Genomic DNA, 24,051 nt, shown 5'->3' with positions numbered 1-24,051 from the left:
TAAGTGGTCATGAAGCTGTCTTTGTCATAGTTAAAAGTAAATGTGATAGAAAGGAATGTTGTAAAATTAGGACTATTATGCAATACCGTATGGTTTATAAGAGAGGCATGGGAAAACTTCAAAAAAATCAATTATGATCAATGGAAAATGGTTAATAAAAATGTAAACAGCCTATGGGGTAGGTTGAAAGTAATTGTTAAGGAGTATGAAAAACAGGTATGTACCTTTAAAAGTGCTAAGGAATGGTAAGGACCCTTTATATTATGACAGGGAAATATAGATATTAAGAAAGAAGTGCAAATTAGAAAGCGAGTCAGGTATGGTTACAGGAGTAAGGAGAGATTGAAGGAGCTCACTATGAAATTGAATTTAGCAAAGTCAGGTTAGAATAACATGATGGCAAATATAAATGGCAACATATGACTTTTAAGGAGCAATGGATGATAATAATAATGTTATATGCTTACGTTCCACTAACTACTTTCACCATTTTTGGAGTAGCCGAGGTGCCGAAATTTAGTTCCGCAGGAGTTCTTTTATGTGCCAGTAAATCTACCGACGCAAGAGCACCTTCAAATACCACCGGACGGAGCCAGGATCGAACCAGCCACGTTGGGAACAGAAGGCCAGCGCCTCAACCGTCTGAGCCACTCAGCCCGGCTGAGGAGCAATGGAAGGATATGTATAGGTACCTTAAGGTAAGAACAGGTTCGAGGAAAGATATTCCAGGGATCATTAATGAAAAGGGACTGTATATGTGAGGACTTACAAACGGCAGAATTATTCACTCAGCAGTATGTAAAGGTAGTTGGAGATAAGGATGTCAAATAAAGGAAGCAATTAATACTGGTGAATTACTGAAATTTACTTATGATAATAAAGATACAGTATTTACAAAAATACAACATTTAAAAACTAGAAAAGCAGCTAGGACTGGTAAGATTTCTGGTGATATATTAGAAGTGATAGGCTGGGATATTGTGACACAGAGGTGCCAACTATTACGGATGGTCTGTAATTATTACGGATTTTACCTCATGATTACAGAATTAAAATCGAAGGAGAATTTATTATGGAAAAGCTGACATTATCATTAAAAAATAATTTGGTACAGAAAAAAAGAAAAAATGTTCAATCCTTTCGAGCTTTTCTCCTAAACCGTCCTTGTTTCCAAGCGTGTGATTTGGCAATGATACTTATTTGATCGTGGCTTCCTTTTGCTACCCATAAGCGTTGTAAAATTCATTGTGTATGAAGGAGCCCAGGCACTGCTCTTCTCCACTATAAATCCTTCAGTAATGTTTTATTTGCTGTGAAGTGTACGTGACAGTTGACAGAAATATTGAGAAAGAAGTGAGGCCTTTATTAAGCACATCTGCACTGGAATCACTTATGGTTCAGAAGACGAAAATGTCATTACAGTAGGAAGGATGCTTCAAGAAAAACTACACTGAAAAGCAGCTGCTGCGTGAGAAACAAGCTACAAGAAATGTTTTATCACAGAACCAACAGGTTGTGTGCAAATGTTATTCTGTAATATGATATACTTTCGAAAAGATTGCTAGAGGGAAGGGCAAAAGGGGTGTCATTATTGAGAAGGAAGGAGCATACTTTGGAGTTAACACGAAATTTTTCTCGGGGAGGCGGGAGGTGATTACTGATAATCCACTTCAAAGGTTGGCACATCGGGTGACATATCTGAAATAAGCTCACTGGACAAAAATTAGTGACTCCTGGAGTAATCATTACAAGCATCATTTAATGCCGTGTAACGCCTCTGGACTTTATAACCACCTGAATTTGATGAGGAAGTGAGTCCACAAGGCTGTGCAGGTAAGTCGCATCCAGGTTAAGCCACTCGCTGAGGATTTGATAGTGCAATTCCACCAAATTGCGGGGATACTGATGACAGCGTTATACCCGATGTTCCAACATGTCCCACAGATTTTCAATGGGGTTCAAGTCTGCTGATTTTGCAGGTCAAATGAGAGGTAATAGGTTGGGGGATTGTTCAGAAAACCAGTCGCATTTGTGTCCAGCCTGATGAACTTCGCTGTTGTCATCTTGAAAAATCGGGGTATCAATAGCATACTCATCATTCAGATGTTGACTGAAAGACACCTGATCATTCACAATGTTTAAATAAAGATGCTGGTAAATGTTAGTGGTCACCTCAGTGAGCAGGCCCAACTCATGATACAAAGAACACCCTCGAAACATCACAGACATACCTCCGGCTTGAACCAGACCTTTCACACATACAGGATGAAATGCTTCACTTGGCCTTTGGTGCACTCAACGACATGCACCATTAGAATACAAGCAAAACCGTGATTTGTCAGACCTCATTATGTTCCGCCGTCACCTACTGTCCATGTTTGATGATTTCTAGCCCATCGAAGACATGCAGCTTTACGTGCCTGTGTGAGCAATGGTCTCTAGCAAGACGACCGACTCCAAATGTTCATTGCATGCAGTTCCCGTCGCAATATTCTCTCGAATACAGGTTGGAATGGACCTTCATTCACCAACTCCAGCAATTCCTGTCGGGTTTGGAAGCGATTTTGATTCACAAACCATGAAACGAGTCTCCGGTCCCTCTCAGTCAGGATATTTTTCCGACCACAATTCTGATGTCTTGTTTCATGGCCATGTGTAGCACACCACTGCTTATAGACACTTGGAACAGTCCGCTGCAAAACACCAACAAATCCATCAACTTCATGCACCGCATGGCCGTGCACACTACCAAACACGATTGGCCCTTGTTGCCACTCTGTCACATCCTTACATCTAACCATGCTGATGTACACTGCCCGCTCGAAACATCATGTCTCACTGATCGTTACTGCCTTATGTTCACATAGAAGCAGTGTGCGTGCGGTTGGGCACAGGACTCATTCGCTGCACCATCTACACAGGCGTAACTATCCACCTGTGTGTGCACACTACGGTGACTAATTTTTTGTACAGTGAGCTTACTTTTACGAAGAAGCAATACCAAATTCTAGGAAAGTTGTAATAGTAGCCCAAGTGTACATGGGAAAGGGTGATAAACATGAAATGGATTATTACAGGCCAGTCAGCTTAGTATGTGCTGTTTGTAAGCTCTGGGAAAGCATTCATTCTGATTACATTAAACAGGTTTGCAAAATTACAACAGTGAACCCTCGTTAGTGCATTCCTTATTAACACTTTTTCCTGCTTAGCACGTCGAAAATTTAAAGTCCCGATTCTCATCACATTAAATCTATATAAAAATACCTCACTTATCGCATCATGATTAATCGCTATTACTGCTCAGTACGATCACGTATTTCCTAGCCCTGAAAATGTTATTTTTCGTCCCTTGTGAAATAAACGATTTTTGACTTTGGTAAGATCTGTCGCCCCAGTTGTGCGATTACAGAAAATGGCTTTAAATTCCTGAACTTCACAGGATAAGTTGCATGTTGAGGGAGCAAGCTGTTAGCCTCAGGAATGTTCAATTTTGCTTGCCGGTAAGCAGCAAGATTGCTGAATAACACAGTGAGTCTCTTTCTGCCTGTACTTTGCATTCCATTCAGAAGTTAGAAATTTATTTTGTGTTGAGTGGTACAGTGAAGTTCTTTTGCATGATACGGTAGCCTATATCTGGATTAAGAACATAATCGTGTGAAACTGAGCAGCATGGTATATATCTTGCGATAGCCTAGGTGTGGATATGGAAAAAGTGAAATTCCTTTCTAATGAAGACAAAATTAAAATCTTCAGAAAGTGGACTGGCATCAACAGCTTTAAGCGCACAGAGGTTGCAAATGTAGAACTCTCAGCTTGGAGTTTTGACTCTATCGTCGACTTGGTCGAAGTCTTTCAAAATGGTGGCCAAAGTCATTCTGTCACATTCACACATGGCTGAGTATAACCTCCAATTCATTGTCTAAGAGTGTGACCAGAAAGTAACTTTTTACAACCCACTGTTCTGAAATAAAAGGTTTCTACTAACATTTGTTTTAGAAAGTGTGATCTGCAATAATACTTGGATATTTTTATTGGCTCCCGTGCATATGTTATCAAATTTGTTATTTGGTGTTTTCACAGCGTTCATTGCACTTATCTTATAAGCCCCAGCAGAAAAGGTTTCAATATTTGTTCTCTTGTGTTTTTCACACTTTTTAATACTTTCCTCTTACGCTGAGAAATAGTAGATTTAGTTTTCACTGTTCCTGCAGATACAAGACGTAAAATGCCTTCATGTGGAAGAAAATTTATCAAATGTTTCCATATCCCTGGTGGATAGTTTTAATTCGTATATTCAGTAGTCCGTTTTCTCACTGAACACGTTCTTTTTTTGTTGTCCCCTGCAGAATCATCTTGATTTTTTAGAAACTTTCGTGCCAGTGGAGTTGGTGCAGATAGTTGAACAAATCGGCATCACAAACAACCAGTAGAAAACATTTAACTATTACCACATTCCAGGTTTGGAAAGTATTTTAAAGTATCAACTTATATACTTCTAAGAAGTTACATGTATTAGTTGCCTACAGATTTTAGGAAATAATATTATTTTGGGCTCTTTACTTTGTATAAAGATAATGCACGCATGGGCACATAAGTTTAATTTTGTTTTTTCTTAAAATAATATTTAACATAAGTGTAGGATTTTCGATTTGCATTTAGATTTATAAACAACCAACATTTATAAACATTTTAAGCTAATCACCCCGCTGATAAGTTAAAAATTGATGCTTCTACAAAAATTTTTACATACGAATGAAAAAACTCAGCACTGAGGTACCAAACAGGTCAACTGGTAACTCAGCACTTAAAAGGTTAATTCCTCTGATTAGGTTGATGTCAGGAAGGGCATACGATCATAAAAACTCTCTACGAAAATTTGTACCACTTCGTACTGGACCCCGTACAGACAAGGGTTAAGTGTATCGTATTATCATATTATGCAATACTGATACAAAAAACTTAATGGTCAGTCATCTGTCTCTGTCAGTTGAGCACTAGGCCTACCACACAGTAAACCTGAGTATATCTAATCACTGCTTTCATTTAAATTATCGTCTTGTATCGCCAACTTCCCAGCTACCGGCATGTCGTCATTCCAAATAACGTCATCTTCGCTGCCATCTCCTCAACCATGCACTGAGAGCATTCGAGGTCCCGTCTTTTTGAAACTTTTAAAAACAGTTTTGTTCCCGACTATCAAGTCCAAACGGTGAGCATCTATTCTCGAATGGTTTCTGGAGAGTTTGTGTATGTGTAGCAGAAGCCACTCCTTCCAAATAAAGACATGCTGCAGAAAGCGTGCAAAACTGCCAACTGATAACTAACGTATGTTACAAGTTATACTTCTGAATGTAATACATAGTGACTGGAAGCGTTCTTTGCATAACTACTGCTATTGATAGCCAAACCCTTATTTTTAAGTATACTTCATGCTTGTTTTCCACATTTATCAGATCAGCTGTAAATGATATAAGAGGGATCGCATTGTTTAGGTTAGGTATGCTATCAAGAGCTCACATAGTGCCTGCAATTCCATGATGGGAAGATTAAAAATAAACAACAGGAAAGTTTACCGCATTTATGGATATCTACAGATGCGGCGGTAATGCGTTTTATCATCATAATGTATAATTTCATACGATCGTTGTCTCCGTTTTTATTAACGCATAGTATGTTTTGTTTGCTATCTCCGAAAATCGTTAAGTGCAGAGGTAAAATTATTATTATTATTATAATTATTATTATTATTTGTGAGGTACATTTCTTAAATATGAAACACAGATGTACCACATGACTTTGACAAGTGGTTTCGTTGCGTGGGTCGTACGGATGAAACTACCATATTTATTTGTGTATTAGGCCCCCCCTTGGCTTTTTGAGACGAAAACAAAAAAATAAATCTTGCATACAAGACCCCCCAATGTAATTCGTCAGAGAAGAACAACGATTCCACTTCGAAGCGGGTACAGGCCTTATGCAGCTTTGATGACATCACACAAATTTGTGAACAGTTTCGTCCGTATGACCCCTGCAATGAAAACGCGTCAAAGTCATGCGGTACATCTGCACTTTGTAGTTGAGAAATGACTGCCTCTGTAGCGAAGGCCTACCGCGGCTCTGATAACGTCGCACAGTAGGTGAATAGTTTCGTGTCCAACCCGCGCATTGCAAGCACGCATCAGTCATGTATATATGTCTGTGTTTTGTAGTTAAGAATGTCCGCCAGCATAATGGTTAGCACGATTAGCTGCTGTTCTCGGGAACAGAGTTCGATTTCCGGTACCGTATGGCCAGAGATTTAAGAAAGGCAGGAAGGTTAATTTGCAGTAAAAATGGTACATGCAACTCCCTTCCACTGGGGGCCTGTCTAAAAAAAGAGCTGCACCCCCTCGGTATGAGGAAACAAGTTTACTTTAGAAATACTCACAGTTGTTGCTAGGCCTATTAATGTAGGCAGAGATCATTAACAAAGTGATTGTTTAATATCTCGTAACTCAGGCCAATATATGGTTTTTTGGGAGAGAAGTAGGTTTAAAACGTGATAAAAATAATCCAATCACAATTGTTTTACTCGCCAACATACCTAACAAATAATAATACTGATTTATTGATGTCCCCACTTACTTTCAACGATTTTCGGAGACTTCAAACAAAATATACTAGGGTATGTGTTAATAAAAAATGAGAGAACGAACGTACGAAATTAAACATTATGATCATAAAACGCATTACCCCCCACCTGTATATATCCATAAATGCGGCAAACTGTCCTGTTATTTATTTTTATTTTTTCTGTCAAGGAACTCCTCGCATTATCCAGGCGATAGCATACCTAACCTAAACAATGCGGTCTCTCTTATCTCATTTACAGCTGTTTTGGTAAATCCTGATGTGATAAATGTAGAGAACAAGCATGATGTATACTTAAAAATAAGGGTCTGGCTTTCAACAGCCATAGTTATTAAAAGAATGCTTCCAGTCACTATGTATTACCGGTACATTAGGAAATAAAACTCTTTACATACACTAGTTATCACCTGGTGGTTTGTCACGCTTTCAACAACACGGCTTTATTCAGGAGTGGCTTCTGCTACACATACACCAGCTGGGAATGTCAGAGACCACATCAAAAAACCATCAGAAACCATCTGGGAATTGTTTCACACAGTTTGGACTCTACAGTCTGGAACAAAACTATTTTTAAAAGGTTCAAAAGGACGGGACCTCGAATGCTCTGTCTCAATTGCAGTGCATGGCTGACGAGATGGCAGTGAAGATGACGTCACTTGGAATGATGACATGCTGGTAGCAGGGAAGTTAGCGGAGCAAGACAATTAAAATTAAAGCAATGATTATGTTTACTGTGTGGTAGGCCTACTGCTTAACTGACAGACAAATGACTGGTCATTGAGTAATTTTGTACCAACATTGCATAATATGATAATACAATAACCTTATCCCTTTTCTCTACGGTGTCGAGTATGAAGTGGGACGATTTTTTGTGGAAAGTTTTTACAACCGTATGCCCTTTCTTATGTTGACCTCATCAGAGGAATTAATGAGATGAAACAAATGACTTGATATTATGAGTAGCTAAAGCGGATTATATTTTCATTATATGTAGGCCTAAAAGTAGTGTTCACCATTTATTTACTTTTTACATTTAGAAATACTGCCTTCCAACAAAAATAGCCAGTATAACACAAATACTTTCATAAGTTTTTTAAAGAACAGTGTAGAATGTAAAATGTATAGCCCTTTTTAGCCTAGAAGTCATACGTTCACTGCATAAAATTGGAGGTTATCGCATATTGGACCCCCCTTTACTTTTTTGGCTGTAAAAGTGGGGGGAAAAAAGGGGTCTAATACGCGAGTAAATACGGTATTCACAAATTTGTGCAATGTCAGAGCAACAGCAAGGCTTGTGCCCGCTTCGAAGCAGAATCGTTGTTCTTCTCTGACGAATTACGTTGGGGGGGTCTTGTATGCAAGATTTATTTTTTCATTTTCTTCGCCTCAAAAAGCCAGGGGGTGTCTAATACGCAAGGGGGTGCAATACACGAGTAAATACAGTAGCAGATATTGTAGATTCAGGAGATCAAATGGACTGAATTGCTATTTACGTATAAAAGGCTTCTGATACAGCAGAGCATGCAAGACTACTGACAAAAATGAGGGCTAATGGACTAGACAAAAGAGTGGTTGAATGGGTAACTAAATTTCTAGGTACAGTGGAACCTCGATTATCCATTCCCAAAACGATGTTTTCCTGGATTATTTGTTCAAATTACGTAGTCCAGCGAACGTCCTAAATAAATCATGTTGTAAAAATCCTGCATTATCCGTTCATCAGAGAAACGATTTCCTGGGTAAACTGTCCAGAAATTTCAGTCCCATCAACGCTAAATCCTCGATCAAGCGTTTTTCAAGAAACTGTATCTCACAAAAGGACAGCTACGGCATACTTATGGATCTTGGCGTTTATGCCCCTTCATTGATATATTTAGAGCAAATACTGTACCAGAAAATTGATCGGTGGTGAACTTGCATAAGGGACCATCTTAGCAACGCACCCAGGTGGTATTGTTTAGAGAATCCTCAGAAATCATAAAGCAGTGAGTGGCCACAACAACTGGAAGGAGATAGAGTGCATTTCGACACTTCTACTTGAAGACTGAACGAGTTTCGTCAAATGTTCGTATTTGTCAAATGTCCAAATTATCACCAGGGTCAGATGTTTATATTTTTACTTTTTTCGATTGTAACGCCGAACAGGTTTTCGGCACTTCCCTCGGGGCACTGTATAGTCACTCGGCTTTCAGGCAAGAATTGAAACTGCTCCTTCTTAACCCAAATCTAGTACATAATATTATCGTACACGATTATGCTATTGAGACCAGAATAGATATTGCACCTTACATACATAAAGCCATGGGAGGTCTTGGGATTGCCTATTACGGTACTGTTTTGGTCCTAATATAAGACTGGGAATTTTATGTTTTTGTGTTAAAATGTCATTTAAAAAACCGGTTGTTTTATCTGCGCACGTTACATTTCGAAAGTTGTATCATTTCCCACTCGTACTGACTTGTGCAGCGAACGCGCTTTCCAACTGAGCTCAAGGTCACGAATAACCGTAATTTCTGAAGTTTTGATGATATTTTTTCTCTTTCCAATTTGACTGTGATTAATGATGGGCAGAATTGAATATAATGCATTCAAGAAATTTTGAGAATCGATACTTACATTCAAAACCATATTCTCGAGTCCAACATAACCTTTAAAATTCTATGTAGGCCTAATTTACACGATACACGATTTCCAGAAACTGACTACGAACAGTATACCAATGACCAAATTACAATGGAAGATTTAAAAAACAGATTTTGCCATCATGTCGGGCACTTTTGTATTTAATGTGCTTTGTTTTATTAGATTAGAGGATTAAAAACTACTTGTGGTCGATTGTTGTTTGGCTTGGCGTTATTAGATATTTTGAAAAGTTTGGATGATCGAAGTTGCTGAACTGAAAGAATTTTTCAAGGGAAAATGACAGTTTCCCTAGTAAAACTGAATATAAAGTATCGAGATTTTTAACTCGCGTAGCGGTAATTAATGTTTGATGCTGGTCCTGCGGTCTAACTTGCCTGCCTCTCACCCAGAGGGCCCGGGTTCAATTTCCAGCCAGGTCTGGCATTTTTATCTGGATATGAGGGCTGGTTCCAGGTCCACTCAGCCTACGTGATTACCATCAATTAAACAGGTATCCAATAGTGAGATGGTGACCCCGATCTAGACAGCCAGTAATAATGGCAGAGAGGATTCACCACACTGACCAAGCATCACCTCGTAATCTGCAGGTTTTCGGGCTTAGCAGCGGTCGCATGGTAGGCAAAGAACCATTAGAGCTGTAGTTTGGTTTGGTTTGGTTTAGGAGTGTTTGTAAGAGAATGTATAATTATACATTTCATTTTTGTGATGTTTAGTCAGATTGTTTATGGTTTTTATTCATTCCCAGATTTTCCATTTTCCCATGTTGTACGTGTTTCTTTTTCTTTTTTTCTTTTTTTCTTTTTTTTTTTTTTCCGTGGTCCCTCCAAAAATGGAGAATTGAAATTCTGCTGTATATATAACTGATATGAATTTTTTTTTTTTTTTTTTTTGCTAGTGGCTTTACGTCGCACCGACACAGATAGGTCTTATGGCGACAATGGGATGGGAAAGGCCTAGGAGTTGGAAGGAAGCGGCCGTGGCCTTAATTAAGGTACAGCCCCAGCATTTGCCTGGTGTGAAAATGGGAAACCACGGAAAACCATTTTCAGGGCTGCCGATAGTGGGATTCGAACCTACTATCTCCCGGATGCAAGCTCACAGCCGCGCGCCTCTACGCGCACGGCCAACTCGCCCGGTAACTGATATGAATTAAGAACTGGAATCACAGATAAGGCTATCTGCAGATGATGTTATACTGTATAGAGTAGTAAATGACTTGCAGGAATGCGAGCGACTGCAGGAGCATTTAAACAATGTTGTGAGATGGACAGCGGACAACGGTATGGTGGTAAATGGGATGAAAAAAAAAAAAAAACAGGTTGGAATTTTCACAAAGGGAAAATGTCATATCAGTTTTAATTTTTGTTTTTTTGTTTTTTACAAATTGCATTATATCACGACACACATAGGTCTTACGGTTACCATGGGATAGGAAAGGGCTAGGCGTGGGAAGGAAGTGGCCTTAATTAAGGAAGGGTCCCAGCATGTGCTTGGTGTAAAAATGGGAAACAACAGAAAACCATGTTCAGAGCCCCTGACAGAGCGATTCGAACCCACTATCTTCCGAATGCAAGCTCACAGCTGAGCACCCCTAATCGCAACTCGCGCGGTAACACTGTAAGTACCTTGGCATTAATATAAGGAATGATCTTCATTAGAGTAATCATATTACGAGGTTGTTAGTAAAGGTTACATACTGTATCTCTTTACATGGTTATGAGGGTACTTGGGGTTGTAGTAAGTATGTAAAGGAGAGGGCATGTAAGTATCTGTTAAGACTACAATTTGAGTATGTATCCGGTGTATGGGACCCACACCAGGACTACTTGATATGAGAACTCGAAAATATGCAATGAAAAGCAGCATGATTTCCGACAATGGAGTAGTGTTACGAAAATGTTTCATATTTTGGGCTGGGAAAATTTGGGAGTAAGGAGACGAGATTCTAGCTAGAGGTAAGTTTCAAGCTGTCAGTGGAGAGATGGCGTGGAAAGGTATTAGTAGACGAATAAACTTAAGCGGAGCTTTTAAAAGTAGGGAAGATCATTATATAAAGACGAAGTGGGCTTTCAAGGCGACAAATTCTGTTAAATATTGATTTCCAGTATGAGAGTAAGGGGTTTGAATCATTTATCAAGGAAAATGTTTGATATATTTTCAAGTTCTTCGAAAAGTTTAAGAAAAGGTTAGAATCTGCCACCTGGGGGACAGCCCTAAACGCAGATCATTGATGACCGACTGACAAATTATTTTTAAATTTAGTAGTCTCCTAAATATTTATGGCAATATATTTAAACAGAAAATTATATAGTTACCTCAACAACATTAGCAGTATAGAACTGATATAACGGCTCATCCAGAAACAACTTCTGAGTAACTCCATAGTTTTCTTGACTTGCAGATGAGTCGCTGACATCAGTATGCTGACTTGTATCTGAAACAAGAAACACTATTGTTAATGATTACTATTAGGTGTTGGGACATATTTAGTTACAAACCCTGTATCCTGTACCACCAAAGGAATTCAAGATAGAAACACCTACAAAAGAACAAACACAGTAAGAGACACAACGTGGCAGACAAAACAACAGAAAGAACAATAACAAAACTTAATACAGAGAAGGCCAAGGACGGACTCCATATCTTCACACAATTTTCTTTGCAAGACTGATTTCTGTTACTTGCAACTTTGTGTGGCATGAATTTCTGGTTCATTGAATCAGCATAAACCAAGTAAAATGGAAAGGAAATTAGGACACATATTCCAACAGCCTACACAATGAATTTGAAAACATTAGTTAATATGTCGAGGAGCAGTTTGTTTGCTATAATCATTTTTCCAACCTTTAAATTTAATATATATTATTGAAGCAATTTAAACAAAAAAATAAGTAGGTCACAAATTACTGTGCACTTATAAGAACTACAATACCAAACTCAAATGATGAAAATTCTTCTTCTGAAGTTCTGTTCCATCAGCTACCAGGTCAAGTCATGACTCCTGATTCTGAATGCAATGCATTTAAGTACATTAACTTCCATACAAGTGTGAGACATCAAAAACCCAGAACATGCAATGAAATGGCTGGCTGGATGCAGCCTATGTAGAATTAAGAGACATTGAATATCGAAGAGATACTGTGAGTTAATAAATGAATATGTAAAAAAAAGGTTGCAGAAAAAAACCGTTCCAAGGACAATGAAGCCAGGGTTGCTAGATGTCGCGGATTTTACGGGACAGTATCCTATTTGTGTTAAATGTCCCGTATTCTGAACCTCGAGAGAAATACACCAGTGTTTCCACATCTGATAAGTACCAACAGCTTTTTTTCCTTTCGTTCAAAGCGTATAAATTTCTTCATTCCTTGGTTTCTTTATCTGGTGTGAGTTCATCGCTTTTTTAAATTGCTTTTTATTTTAATTTTTTGCAATTCTCGGGTTGGCCATCCTGGCAAATAAGACACGTAATAGCGGACAGCTACCTGAGGTAGTCCAAGTCCACTGCATGTTCATGTGAAACTGTCAACTGTAACAAATATTATGTTCTGTGGACTTGATTAGGGCTGAGCTGTACATTTCTGTAAATGTTTTTCAATGTTATGCAGAGATTTTTATGAAATTGCTAAGAATGATAAAGAACTGTGAAAAGCATATCATAGAAATGAAAAATATATTGAAATTGAAAGAAGTTGTATGAATAATTAAATAAACTATAATCATTTTTCCATATTAGTTTTACGTCACACCGACAGAGGAAGGTCTTGCGGCGATGATGGGATAGATATGGGCCAGGATTGGAATCGACAATGGCCTTTAAGACAGGCTACAACCCCGGTATTTGCCTGGTGTAAAATGGGATATCACGGAAAACCTCTTTAGGGCTACCAACAGTGGAGTTCGAACCCATCGTCTCCCGAATACGAGCTACGTGACCCAAACGTGCGGCCAACTTGCTTCATACTGTAAGCTTCAGTCCAAGTATAAATGTTAAGGCATGCATTAATAAACTGCACTCTAATGTCAACATAATAATAAGCATATCATTTTGAAACTTATTTTGTATCTTGTAGAATACAAGCCTGCTGATTTCCTCCATCGCACATCTGTCCTGTATTTTGATTTCAGGTATTGACAACCCTGAATGAAGCACATGTGGACAGAAATAAAATATCAAGGTCAAAAATGTCTACACATAACATCAAGCCACAAGTAATGAAGTTAAGAGTTATCATGGAAGTTAATAAACTGGAGGATGAAGTTTGATGCTTGTTGTTTAAAGGGGCCTAACATCTAAGGTCATCTGCCCAGGATGAAGTTTAGACACAGAAAGGGACCAATAAAAGATGGTGATCACAATAGCCTAGCACAATCAAACAAGGTTAAAATAACATCAAATAACTGAGACCAAAAACGTTCCTATAAAAAAAGTAATTCAGCCGATCAAGTTACAGCTAGATGCAGAGACTAACACGGGAGGAGGAAGAAGCTAGAAATTTATGGTAGACCTGCCTGGTCTGGGGGGATCAAATGAAAACTGAACAGGGGCCAGCGAATGAAATGAACATGATTTATTTCAAAAGTAATCTAGAATGTAACACAAGCACTTGCCCCACTGTTCCACCAAGCAGTGAATACCCTGCTTGCACAACTCGTTAGGTGGAGATTGGAACCAGTTGTGGAAAAGGTCGAAAACTTCATTGTCTGCGTAAAAACACCGACAGTTCAATGCCTTTTTCAACAGACCAAGGATATAGAAGTGATACGTTGACAGATCAAGGCTATACAGTGGTTAATCAAACGACGTCTACCCAAACGTCATCACCATATTCTGGATAACCGCTGCCGTATCTGGCCACACGTTGTCATACAGCAAAATCACTCCAAAGGACAAGGCCATTTGGCCTTGATTGCTGCACACAAACACTGAAGGGTACTGCAGTACTGAGAAGCATTGATCGTTAGACCATGGTATAGGAATTCAAGGAGAAGCGATTGAGAAAATTTGTTGCCATCACTTTGCAACTACTCTGCATCATGGACTTCTTCAGCAATGGGGAGGTCAAATATCTTCACTGTTGGCTTTGCAGTTTTCATTTAGTCATATGCAAGGTTTTGAGTGAAACAGGCACTTGAAGGTGAGGAGTGATATGGAAGACCCTCCACAAACATTACCCCTGAAAATGCAGAACAAATTCAGGAAATTGAGCATGAAGCTTATCAGAGGACAATCAATTGTATTGATTAGGTGGACAAATTAATAAATTCACTTACTGTTATTATATGGATCAAAAATGATATTTATCACTTGTAATGCACCTTGTCACCGAGCACTCCTAATTCGTGAATTTCTACACTTCCCATTACTAGCCAGATTTGGCTCCTGCCGACTTCTTCCTTTTCCTGCAGATGAAAAAGAAGCTCAAAGTTTGCCAGTTTCAAGCCAATGCTGAGATCCAGTGTGAATCATAAATGGTTCTGGACTTGCCGACACAAAATAAGTTCCAGGCTACATTTCAGCAGTGGCAGAAACAGCGAGACTGGTGAACTGCTGCATAAGGCAACTATTTCAAATGATATGATACATAGGTGCATAATGCACCTTTTTTTGACAAGAGAGAGTCTGGGAACTTACCTGATCTGACCTTGTATGAAATCTATAGAATCTGAGGACATGAACATGATAGCTTCAGCAATCCTAGCCACTCTTTACTACCTTTCTGCATATCTCCATCCCTTCTTCCCCACCCAATTATTAACTTCCCCTACCACCAGATTAATACTCACTCGCTCATTGGAATATTCCTCCTCTCAAACTGACCAAGATGTAATTTTAAAATATCTGGTTTCTGTGCACCCTCCTCCACAACAGGCCAGTCCAACTTCTAGGGGACTGGGGGCCATAATAAGATATGCAATTCTAATAGCAAACTACATGTTATAATTTAGATTTTGGAATTTAGTTTTATGCATCCCTTCCCATTTACTACAATTCTGAAAGACATCGATCCCTTTCCCTAAACTGGGGTAATATAACCAGATGTGTGTTCACAGGCTAGAAGACAGCAGGAATCATGAACACCACTATTTAATTCATTATGGGTACCTCGAATGAACCCATAAATCGAATACAGATATGCAGAACACTTACTTAAAATCAGGAGGTGGAGGCACAGACAGGGAGCAGGGTACTGTATAGGGTGGGAAGTGGGCGCCGTAGGTCAAGTGTCGCAGTAGCTCACATGGCTAGCGTGCGATAGGATGTGCGATAGTTGACAGTGTTCGAGGGTTAGAAGGTTCAAATCCCATGCAAGTATTTCTTTTAAGCCAGTTGCCTGGGATGTGGCAAGCTTGTATACTTAATAACGTGTTTTTTTTTTTTTTTTTTTTTGCTAGTGGCTTTATGTCGCACCGACACAGATAGGTCTTATGGCGACGATGGGATAGGAAAGGCCTAGGAGTGGAACGGAATCGGCCATGGCCTTAATTAAGGTACAGCCCCAGCATTTGCCAGGTGTGAAAATGGGAAACCACGGAAAACCATTTTCAGGGCTGCCGACAGTGGGGTTCGAACCTACTATCTCCCGAATACTGGATACTGGCCGCACTTAAGCGACTGCAGCTATCGAGCTTGGTGACGGTATTATTCACAGACTGATTTGTTTATTTGGCCCTGAAACGTGCCGTTGTTATGGAGCTGGGTTGATAGAGGCTAGGAAACATGCGACAGGATTTCAGTTATCCACATCGTTTAATGCAGCACCTGCTTGAACTGAAGACCTACGTAGTCGATACAGAGCTGCGCACGATGTTGTAAGGACTATCTGGGTCATTGTAACATCTCTGGCGAAACAGATCGGCATGCTTCGGTGAAGAGCTGTCTATTGTGACAAGGACTGGCCAGCTCCTGTACATACAACAGTTGTTTTATATGGCCTCACAGAAAAAATCCAGGTGCGTAAGATCAGGCGATCTGGTGGGTCAGTGTACAGGTTCTGCACTTCCTATCCATTTCTCAGGATACATCGCATGGAGATGGTTCCGGACGACCACCGCCCCGTGTGGTGGAGCTCCGCCATGTTGACACCACATCCTGCAGCGGTCAAGGAGTGGCACATGCCCAAAAACGGTGGTATTTCATCTTGGAGAAACCGCAGATAGCATTGGCTGGTCAGATGGCACTCTAAGAAATGGGGACCGATGAGGTGATCACCCATGATTCCACACCATACATTCACGCCCCACTGTACCTGAAAAGCTGTCTGTCGCACCCAATGGGGATTATCCACACTCCAGTAATGCATATTATGGCGATTAATGGTTCCATTGTTGTGGAATCATGCTTTGTCCATAAATAAGAGAGCCGCTGGAAAAGCAGGATCAGTGTCCACGTGCTGTAGGATCCATTGACAGACCGCCACCCGGGCATCAAAATCATGACCATGGAGATCCTGGTGTAAGTACAGATGGTATAGATGAAACCGGTGGGTATGCAATACCCGCACAACAGACACTTGGCTGATGTTCGTCTCCTCTGCAATGGCCTGTGTGCTAGTATGAGGGTTACGCCGGATAGCGTCAAACACAACCTCTTCATTGTCGGCCGAAGTCACGGGATGATCTCTAACAGGCTGTCCTTCCCAGGGATGCAGTATCTCGCAAGCATCTTTCCACACTCCGCAATGTCATACCAGTTGGTTGTTGTCTATCCGGAATGCATTTTTGGTACAGGCGTCATGCATGGTATGCATTCTGTCTAGCTTCTCCATAGGTAAGTAACATATCCACTTACTCGTCGCTGGAATACATCTCGAAGCAGTGAATAAACTTTGTGTTGTGAATTGCTTTGAAGGAGGGGAGTTCACGCAGCTACATACTTACCTGCCATTGCATGTTATTGTTCTAATGGGGCATACTTCACCCTACCTGTGGTCTACAAAGCTTGGAACATGTATGACGTAGCTAACCGGCCACAGACCATCATCTCCTCGTCCTCATCCAAACCAGCACCACACCCAATGCAACAATACATACAGTCTATTACAGGGTCAAATAAACAATTCAGTTCTTGGAAGCTATCAAGTACGCAACCTTACCAGATCCCAGGCAACTGGCTGTTAAAAAAATTATCTGGGATTCGAACCTCCTACCTTGAGCACTGTCCACTATCATATATCACCCCGCCAGCTTGCCATGTGAGCTACTGCAACACTTGACCTACAGCACCCACTTTCCAGCCTATCTGTGTGTCCACTTCCTGATTTGAAGTATGTGTTCTACGTATCTGTACTCATTTTACGGGTTCATTCGAGGTACCCATTATGAATTAACAGTGCCACTCACGATTCCTGCTGTCTTCTAGCCCGTAAACACACATCTCATTATATTACCCCGGTTTAGGGAGAGGGACTGATGTTTTTCAGAACTGTAGTCAAAGAACAGCAAAGGAGTGCAACAAGAACTAGATGTACTGAACTTTAAGTCAGAGTCTGGAAATTGTGGACAGCTTTAAATACCTAGGAAGTGAATTAATGCAAAATGCTAGGGTGGACATGGAGATTAGCAGGAGGGTACAGCAGGGTAATGCATTCTACCGAAGTGTAAGAAAACTTGTTTGGAGCAAAAAAGTACCAAGGAAAATTTAAAGAGATAATGTACAAAATATACAATGTAGCCATACTGACTTACACAGCTGAGACCTGGACTTGACTAGCAGGCAAGAGAGTAGAAGTCAGGCCAGTGAAATGAAATTCCTAAGAAGTATGATGGGAAAGACAAGGAAAGACAGAGTGAGAAATGAAGAAGTTAGGAAGGAAGTTGTGATAGGAAAGCTAAATGAGAGAGATAAACAGAATAAACTATGGTAGTTTGGACATGAAAAGACGATGGAGGAGAATAGAATTCCAAGACAGATGCTGGAGGCAAAGTGCAAGGGCAAGAGAGCAAAAGGAAGACCTAGAACAAGGTGGACTGAATCAGTGAACAGCAGCATAAGAAGACAAAATTTAGATTGGGACAAGAGCGTGGAAGAGGAATGGTGGAAGGAAAGAGGAAGATGGAGACGTACCATAAATACCCCGACCCAGCAGGTGCTGGATAAGGGGAAATAATGATTTCCCAGGTCTTTCAAAGATCAGTTTCACATGAAAACAAATACACCACTGATCCTAGGGATCAGTTCAGGTAGCCAATTAAGGGTCACCAATGCTGCCAGTACTTGCACTACCCCCTGGGAATGTGGAAATTCCTTAGTCTTACAACGTTTAGACTGAGTGTCACCTATTGCTATTGCCAAGCAAGGGTGTCATGTATTGGTACATTTACCTTACATTCATCATCATTTGTTCCCTATACTCTGCATTTTTTGGAGATAGTCTGATGAGAGAGTGGAACAGTTGCAAATTTTGTAAGTAAACTACGAGACATGTTTTTTACGCAAGGGCCATTTGAAAACTACACTAAAGACGATTTTCAAACACCAAATTTATTTGCAGATTCTATATACCTTACTATTCAACATAGCCACCTAGTTTGTTTAAACACTCACCATACCTTACAACTAGGTTTTGAATACCCTCTTCATAGAAACTTGCCGCCCGCTCTGATAACCAAGAGCTCACGGCCATTTTCATGAGCTTGCGCATCTCCATTCCAGGCTCTGTTGCTTCGATTCGGGTGTGATATGCGAAACCCATGTTTCGTCTCCCGTTACGATCTGACTCAACATGTCATCACCTTCTTCGGCATAACGAGTCAAAAAAGTAATTGAACACTCAAATCTTTTATTTTTGTGGTCCTCCGTCAGGAGTTTAGGGACCCAACGGGAGCACAGTTTCTTAAAGTTTAGGTTTTCAGAAACAATTTTGTAAAGCACTGACCTAGACATGTCAGGAAAGGCGTTTGAGAGAGCTGATATTGTGAAGAGTCCGTCCTCGTGAATCTTCGCTTTAACCGAAGCCACCGAATCGTCTGTGATCAGAGATGGGCGACTGGAGCGGGCCTCATCATCGATATTGTCACGGCCATCTCTGAAGTCTCGTACCCACTTACGCACTTTGCCTTCACTCATAGCTTTAGCACCGTACACTTCGCAAATCTGTCGGTGAATGTCTGCAACAGACACGTTCCTTGCCGGCAAAAACTGTATCACTGACTGAACCTCACACAGGGCGGGCGAGTCGATAACCTTGAACATTTGAACAAACGCACAGAACAGAAACGTACAGGTTAGCAACAGAGCGGCAACTGAGCACTGTTGTTCCTGAGGCATGCCGGCACAAGACGCATGCCCTTGAACTACTAGTGTCTACAACAAAACGGCCCTTACTTACGAAACATGCCTCGTATTTTCACCATATCCATTTGCCATTGCAACTGCACATCATTTAATTACTTCATCACTTCTTAAAGCCTTTTTCTTTATAAATTCCAAGGATACAAAATACAAAGCCCTTAATACTGTGGTCTGGGTAGAAAAAACTTCACTAAAAATACCTGGCGATGTTTGAGATTATTCCTACAATCTTGTAAAACTGCAGCTCCCTCATATTTCTTCAATTTTCCTCATTTGTAGAGATGCAATTTAAAAAAATATATTATACTCTTTACATGTACTTACCTACACTTAATGCTTGATGATGATGATGGTTGTTGTTTAAAGGGGCCTAACATCAAGGTCATCGCCCCTACACATAATGCATTGTACTTTACAATTATTATAAGTGCTGAAATAATCCAGCATACAGAACTTTATAAACTTAAACAACTCTAAGAAAAACTGAAGACTAAGCATACAAAACTTCAGGCAGGTAAACAAATTAAGGCTGACTAACATGTGACTGATCTCAACGCGAGTTTACTGCACGTAACAAACCTAAATATAAAAACTGTTGTCCCAAAGCCAAATCTCTAAAATGACGGCCAAATGGATGCTGGGTCACTTACAACCAGAGTTGCCATGACCAATGAGCTGATAGTTAGACAGGCCAGCTCTACTATTGCTGTAAATTCTAGTCTTTGCTTGACTTTGACTAAAACATGTAGGCAAGTCAGAAAGTAGAATTTCCAAATTTGGGGGGAGGGGGGGGGAGAGGAGGAGGAATATAAGATAAAGCAAAAGGGGGGGGGGGGAGGAGGAATATAAGATAAAGCAAAAAGGATAGTTTTCGTACAATTCCCATATCTTTTATGGCACCCATTATAGAAGCATTTAGCATAACACACAGTTATAGGCCCCATCAAGGCAGTGCAGAGGGTGGAAAACACAGGGTCAATGCCAGGTGCCCAACACAGCATTCAAACAATGGGAATATTTTGTAATATCTGAAGCTGTCTCTTTTCAGCTTTGAATCAGTCAATTTATAACTGCCCGGCTCTTCAGCCTGCTGAAACTATCCTTGAGTAAATAAAATTAGTAACTACCTGAAAGAGAAAACATACAGTAAAAGTTTTACACCTGAAAAAGTATCAACTTTATTAAATTAGAATGACATGTTTCGTTCTTGAAAGAACAACATCTGATTCTATCAAACCACACTCAATTATTTAAAAATAAACATGTTACATGTTTTCTATTTCAGTTTATAAACGTACTTACTCATGGTTAGTGTTGGCAGACTAAAGAGCCTGAGAGTTATAAATTGACTGAGAAATGTGTGTTATTAGCACAACTTCGCCAAACAAACACATTTTAATCACGTGAGTTATATCCTTACAGCAGAGCCATCCAGCCATTGCGCTCCGAGAGCGCACCCGGGCTCAGGGAGCACTAGGCAGTCAGACTAGCGCTCCTTCTCCTACCCCTACTACAGTGTGGGAGCAAGGAGACCTGATACGGGCGATGTTCGGACCGCGCTGACTAGATACGTACGTACAGTAGTACGTCAGACGGCTTTTGTGGGTTTGTTGACAATAATATTAATAGAGCTGTTTTGCCATAAGATATACCGCATGTACAAATCGAAAAGTACTCCTATCTATGGAATATGCAGGAAACGAAATTAAGTGTTAAGTAAAGAATACAGTCATGTGATTTATTCAAAACTGAAATTTGAACATATCTGAAAGGAAAATTCAACAAAATTTTACCAATATGAACATATAGTACACACCTTGAGTGACTTTTGCTCAAGTCGTTTTTACGAGCTTTTACTTTTGGAGCAAACAATCTTCTCCAAATTGAGTAGGCCTACAATCTTTCTGGACACAGCTATTCTTAAACGATTGCAAAAGTTTCTACCGCTTATCGTTGCACAATGTTTACTTTTGTTAAGCTTAAGAACCGAAAAGAAACGCTCACAAATGTACGTTGAACCGAACATTGACAGAACTTTACATGCATATTTGTATACAAAAGGGGGGTATTCTTCTTGCGGAAAGCCGCTGTAAAATTCTTCTAAACTTTGTGACATTAGAAAGCGGTCTGCGAACATTGCATTGCAGTTCAAACAACTCTAATTGAAATAGCTGTGGAGCACTGTCTGCACTAAGAGAACATGGTCGAACAAATACATTTAACACCGCTTGGAGTTCTGATAATTCTGAAAATCTCTTTTCAAACTCTTCTTGCAATTGGCAAATTATCTGCAAATACTCATGAAAGTCGACATCTTATTTCCTGTTTCAAGAAATGGAAAATGCCCCGTGTTCCCTGCACGCAACTGGTTTTCCCACAAAATCAATTTTCTTTTGAACGCTTTAATTTTCTCCACCAAATCGCAGATAATGCGCTTTTCGCCCTGAAGCGAAGTGTTCAAAGTATTCAGATGGGCAGTTAAGTCACTTAAAAAGGCCAAGTCCGCCACACTCTTAGGATCAAGCAAAAGAACTTCGGGCCGCCCTTTCATGTCATAAAAGGTATCTATTGCATTTCGCAAGCAAAAAAACTCTACGAAGCACCTTCGCGTTGCTCAGCCATCTTACTTCTGCATGGTACGAGATATCCGGATACTCCGCTTCAATATCATCCAAGAACTCTTGGAATCTCTTTTTTTTTTTTGTTATTTGCTTTACGTCGCACGGACACAGATGGGTCTTGTAGCGAAGATGGGACAAGAACGGCCCAGGAATGGGAAGTGGCTGCGGCCTTAATTAAGGTATTAAGGTACAGCCCCAACATTTACCTGGTGTGAAAATGGGAAACCACGAAAAACCATCTTCAGGGCCGCTGATGGTGGGGTTCGAACCTACTATCTCCCGATTGCGAGCTCACAGCTGCGCGCCCCTAACCGCACGGCCAACTCGCCCAGTACTCTTTGAATTGACGGTGCGCAAGTCCATGGGAGCGAAGAAAATTTACCATTCGCACAACTGTTCCCATTACGTCTTTAAACTTGGCGATTTTTGCACAGACTGCCTCCTGGTGTATCAAGCACTGGATCGCCGCCATTAGGGTACTACCACCCTCAGCCATTTTTAATTTTACATAGCTGAGGAACCCCGTGTGTAGACCACGTAAATCAGGAGCTCCATCCGTCATTACACTCGTCAACCGCTCCCATTTTAATCCCGTCGACTCAAAAACACCATTGAAATAATAACATTAAGTTATTTATTAGACCACCTAATCAATACAAAATCGTCTTGGATGATTTACATAAATTTGTTAGCTAATAATGGGACATGTTTCGCCTTCCCTGAAGGCATCATCAGCCATAGTCTTAACCTTAAATTAAAAATAAGCGTCTAAATAACATGTAGTAATGAAATGAATTTTAAAAATCTTGAAGAGATTTGAAGTAAAATAAAGTTAAAAATAACAATGATGGTTTGAAAATACAATGTGATGAGATACAATAGTGGAAGTATTAACAAAATTAACATTAGAAGGCTGCTAAAATAAGTACAATGGATAAAACAACAGATTGTTATGCAACAAGTAGTAAGATTGCATAAAAGTAAAGTTGATAGTCATGGCGGTTATAATTAGACGATGGCGAAAAATCTTATATAATCAAAGTAAAGAGGAGAGAATAAAAGTCAAAGTTAGTCGAGAGATCCAAAGTTCATCATGATCTTGAAGATAAAAGACGAAAGTCAGATGCATATGGTGAAGTTGTAGAACACGTTGAGGATATGAAGTTGGTGAATAGAAGTTGAAGAACAGTTTCAAATAGGATCACTGTGGACCATCTCAAAAATTGAAGTGATGTTCAAATGTTGTAAATTGTGAGTTTGTAGATATTCTAGTTGAAAAAGCATATAAAAGTGGAATCTGTAAATGGAAGCAAGAAACGTAGAGTTAATTGTGTGAAAAGATATTTGAAAAATATTGAAGTAGAATCGTATGCACTTACCATTTGATGGTGACAAAGATAGCTTGTAATATTATGAGTTAGAAGAATTTGCAACCGTAGACTTCTTGCTACGTGTGTTATAACTGAAGTTTTGTGCTGGAGGGGGATCTGTTTGCGTTGACGTAACTATTGGAGGGGGGCTGCTATTGGTGGGAGGGAAGGAAGAGAGTGTATTACTGCGCGTGTTGTAACGGTGTAAGGCTATTGGAGGGAGCGATGTTCCGGTGGGTGTGGCTATGGGTTTATTGGTTGTATTTGAATTAGAGGTACTAGCGGCGGGGGGAAGGGAGGGGGGTATATTAGCTGTAGGGGAGGTGGGAACTCTAATTGATGTGAGGTTGAAGATTTTTAAGAATTTGTTGGTGAGGGAAGTTGATTCTCGTAATAAAATAAGAATCTGTTCATACAAGGGGCTTTTTTTATCAATAGTGTCGTTTAGATTTTTATCTTTATTAAAATGTTGGTCGAGGAAAATAAATAAGTTTTC

The 24,051-nt window shown here is 40.0% G+C and overlaps 1 protein-coding gene across 1 annotated transcript in view; it reads right to left on the bottom strand.

Moving 5' to 3' along the window:
* The window catches only part of Exn (Ephexin), a 256,905-nt gene that overhangs the window by 56,681 nt on the left and 176,173 nt on the right, over positions 1 to 24,051 (bottom strand). The window contains exon 10 of the mRNA XM_068226056.1: positions 11,589 to 11,707. Coding sequence (XP_068082157.1) covers positions 11,589 to 11,707 — 119 coding nt within the window. The remainder of the gene's footprint in view (positions 1 to 11,588; positions 11,708 to 24,051) is intronic.

Source organism: Anabrus simplex, chromosome 2 (genome assembly GCF_040414725.1).
Source record: "Anabrus simplex isolate iqAnaSimp1 chromosome 2, ASM4041472v1, whole genome shotgun sequence".
Lineage (NCBI taxonomy): Eukaryota > Metazoa > Arthropoda > Insecta > Orthoptera > Tettigoniidae > Anabrus > Anabrus simplex.
The sequence above is the reverse complement of the archived record's forward strand: the minus strand, read 5'-3'. Positions and strand labels throughout refer to the sequence as shown.